Source organism: Schistocerca americana, chromosome 1, assembly GCF_021461395.2.
Source record: "Schistocerca americana isolate TAMUIC-IGC-003095 chromosome 1, iqSchAmer2.1, whole genome shotgun sequence".
Classification (NCBI taxonomy): Eukaryota; Metazoa; Arthropoda; class Insecta; order Orthoptera; family Acrididae; genus Schistocerca; species Schistocerca americana.
Genome location: NC_060119.1, coordinates 1,054,764,229 through 1,054,767,424, shown reverse-complemented (window position 1 = coordinate 1,054,767,424; position 3,196 = coordinate 1,054,764,229). Strand labels below are relative to the sequence as shown.

The 3,196-nt window shown below is 52.7% G+C and overlaps 1 protein-coding gene across 1 annotated transcript; it reads right to left on the bottom strand.

The window, feature by feature from the left end:
- Positions 1 to 2,380: 2,380 nt before the first annotated feature.
- LOC124596231 (extensin-like) lies at positions 2,381 to 2,899 on the bottom strand. Its single transcript, XM_047135296.1, has one exon. The coding sequence runs from the start codon at positions 2,897 to 2,899 to the stop codon at positions 2,381 to 2,383; it is 519 nt and encodes a 172-aa protein (XP_046991252.1).
- Positions 2,900 to 3,196: the final 297 nt, after the last annotated feature.

Below are 3,196 nucleotides of genomic sequence, written 5' to 3'. Positions count from 1 at the left end.
TGGAGGGCCCAACACATATATCGGTGGCGAGCGTTTTGGAGGGCCTGACACGTATCTATGTTTCAGGTGTTCTGGAGGGCCAGACACATATCTCTGTTTCGAGTGTTCTGGAGGGCGGGACACGTATACGTGTTTTGGAGGGCCAGACACGTATCTTTGTTTGGGGTGTTCTGGAGGGCCAGACACGTATATCTGTTTTGGGCATTCTGTAGGGCCAGACACGTATCTCTGCTTCGGGCATTCTGGAGGGCCGGACACGTATATCTGTTTCAGGTGTTCCGGAGGGCCGGACACGTATCTCTGTTTTGGGCATTTTGGAGGGTCAGACACGTATCTCTGTTCTGGGTGTTCTGGAGGATCAGACATGTACCTCTGTTTTGGGCATTCTGGAGGGCCAGACACGTACCTGTTTCGGGCGTTCTGGAGGGCCAGACACATATCTGTGTAGGACCAGACATGTATCTCTGTTTCGAGCGTTCTGGAGGGCTGGACAATTATGTCTGTTTCGGGCGTTCTGTATTGCCGGACATGTATCTCTGTTTCAGGTGTTCTCGAGGGCTGGACACGTATATCTGATTCGGGTATTCTGGAGGGCCAGACATGTATCTATGTTTCAGGCATTCTGGAGGGCCGGACACATATCTCTGTTTTGGGCATTCTGGAGGGCCGGACACGTATATCTGTTTCAGGCATTCTGTAGGGCCGGACATGTATCTCTGTTTCGGGCATTCTGGAGGGCTGGACACGTATATCTGTTTTGGGCATTCTGGAGGGCTGGACACTTATCTCTGTTTCAGGCGTTCTGCAGGGCCTGACACATATCTCCGTTTCGGGCGTTCTGGAGGGCCGGACACGTATATCTGTTTCAGGCGATTTGGAGGGCCGGACATGTATCTCTGTTTCAGGCTTCTGGAGAGCCGGACACGTATCTCTGTTACAGGCGTTCTGGAGGGCTGGACATGTATCTCTGTTTCGGGTGTTCTGGAGGGCCGGACATGTATATCTGGTTTGGGCGTTCTGTAGGGTCGGACATGTATCTTTGTTTCGGGCATACTGGAGAGCCCAACACGTATATCTGTTTCGGGCGTTTTGGAGGGCCTGACACGTATCTATGTTTCATGCATTCTGGAAGGCCGGACACGTATCTCTGTTTCGAGTGTTCTGGGAGACCGCACATATATATCTGTTACGGGCATTCTGTAGGGCCGGACACGTATCTCTGCTTCGGGCATTCTGGAGGGCCGGACACGTATATCTGTTTCAGGTGTTCTGGAGGGCACGACATGTATATCTGTTTCGGGTGTTCTGGAGGGCCGGACATATCTCTCTGTTTCGGGCGTTTTGGAGGGCCGTACACGTATCTATGTTTCGGGAGTTTTTGAGGGTCAGACAGGTATATCTGTATCGGGCATTTTGGAGTGCCAGACACATATCACTGTTTCGGGCATTTTGGAGGGCCAGACACGTACCTCTGTTTTGGATGATCTGGAGGGCCGGACACGTATCTCTGTTTCGGGCATTATGGAGGGTGGGACACATATATCTGTTTCGGGCGTTCTGTAGGACCGGACACGTATCTCTATTTCGGGCGTTCTGGAGGTCCGGACACGTACCTCTGTCTTGGGCATTCTGGGGGGCCAGACACGTACCTGTTTCGGGCGTTCTGGAGGGCCAGACACACATCTGTGTAGGGCCAGACACGTATCTATGTTTCATGCGTTCTGGAGACGTATGTCTGTTTCGGGCGTTCTGTAGGGCCGGACATGTATCTCTGTTTTGGGCGTTCTGGAGGGCCGGACACGTATCTCTGTTTCAGCCATTCTGGACAGCTGGACACATATATCTGTTTTGGGCATTCTGGAGGGCCAGACACGTATCTCCGTTTCGGGCGTTCTGGAGCCCGGACACATATCTCTGTATCGGGCGTTTTGGAGGGCCAGACACGTATCTCTGTTTTGGGCATTCTAGAGGGCCGGACACGTATCTCTGTTTCGGGCATTTTGGGGGGCCGGACACGTATCTATGATTTGGGTGTTCTGGAGGTCCGGACACAATATCTATTTCGGGCATTCAGGAGGTCCGGACACGTATCTCTGGTTCGAGTGTTCTGGAGGGCCGGACATGTATATCTGTTTCGGGCGTTTTGGGGGGCCAGACACATATCTTTTTCAGGTGTTCTGGTGGGCCGGACACGTATATCTGTTTCGGGCATTCTGTAGGGCCCGATACGTACCTCTGTTTTGGGCATTCTGGAGGGCCAGACACGTATCTGTGTAGGGCCAGACACATATCTCTGTTTTGAGCATTCTCGAGGGCTGGACACGTATGTCTGTTTCGGGCGTTCTGTAGGGCCGGACATGTATCTCTGTTTCGGGCGTTGTCATCGACTGGACACGTATATCTGTCTTGGGCGTTCTGGAGAGCCGGACACGTATCTCTGTTGCAGGCGTTCTGGAGAGCCGGACACGTATATCTGTTTCGGGTGTTCCGGAGGGCCAGACACGTATCTCCGTTTCAGACGTTCTGGAGGCCCGTACACATATCTCTGTATCGGGCATTCTGGAGGGCCGGACACGTATCTCTGTTTCGGGCATTCTGGAGGGCCGGACTTGAATCTCTGTTTCAGACATTCTGGATGGCCAAACACGTATATCTGTTTCGTGCATTCTGGGGGGCCGGACACGTAACTCTGTTTTGAGCGTTTTGGAGGGCCGGACACGTATCTCTGGTTTGGGTGTTTTGGAAGGCCGGACACGTATCTCTGTTTTGGGCATTTTGGAGGGCCAGATACGTATACCTGTTTCGGATGTTCTGGAGTGCTGGACATGTATCTCTGTTTCGGGCATTCTGGAGGTACGGACACGTATATCTGTTTCGGGTGTTCTGTAGGGCCGGACATGTATCTCTATTTCGGGTGTTCTGGAGGGCCGGACACGTACCTCTGTTTTAGGCGTTCTGGTGGGCCAGACACGTATCTGTGTAGGGCCAGACACCTATCTCTGTTTCGAGCGTTCTGGAAGGCTGTAAACGTATGTCTGTTTCGGGCGTTCTGCAAGGTCGGACATGTATCTCTGTTTTGGGTGTTCACGAGGGCTGGACACATATATCTGTTTTGGGCGTTCTGGAGGGCCGGACACATATCTCTGTATCGGGCGTTTTGGAGGGCCGGACACGTATCTCTGTTTCGGGCATTCTG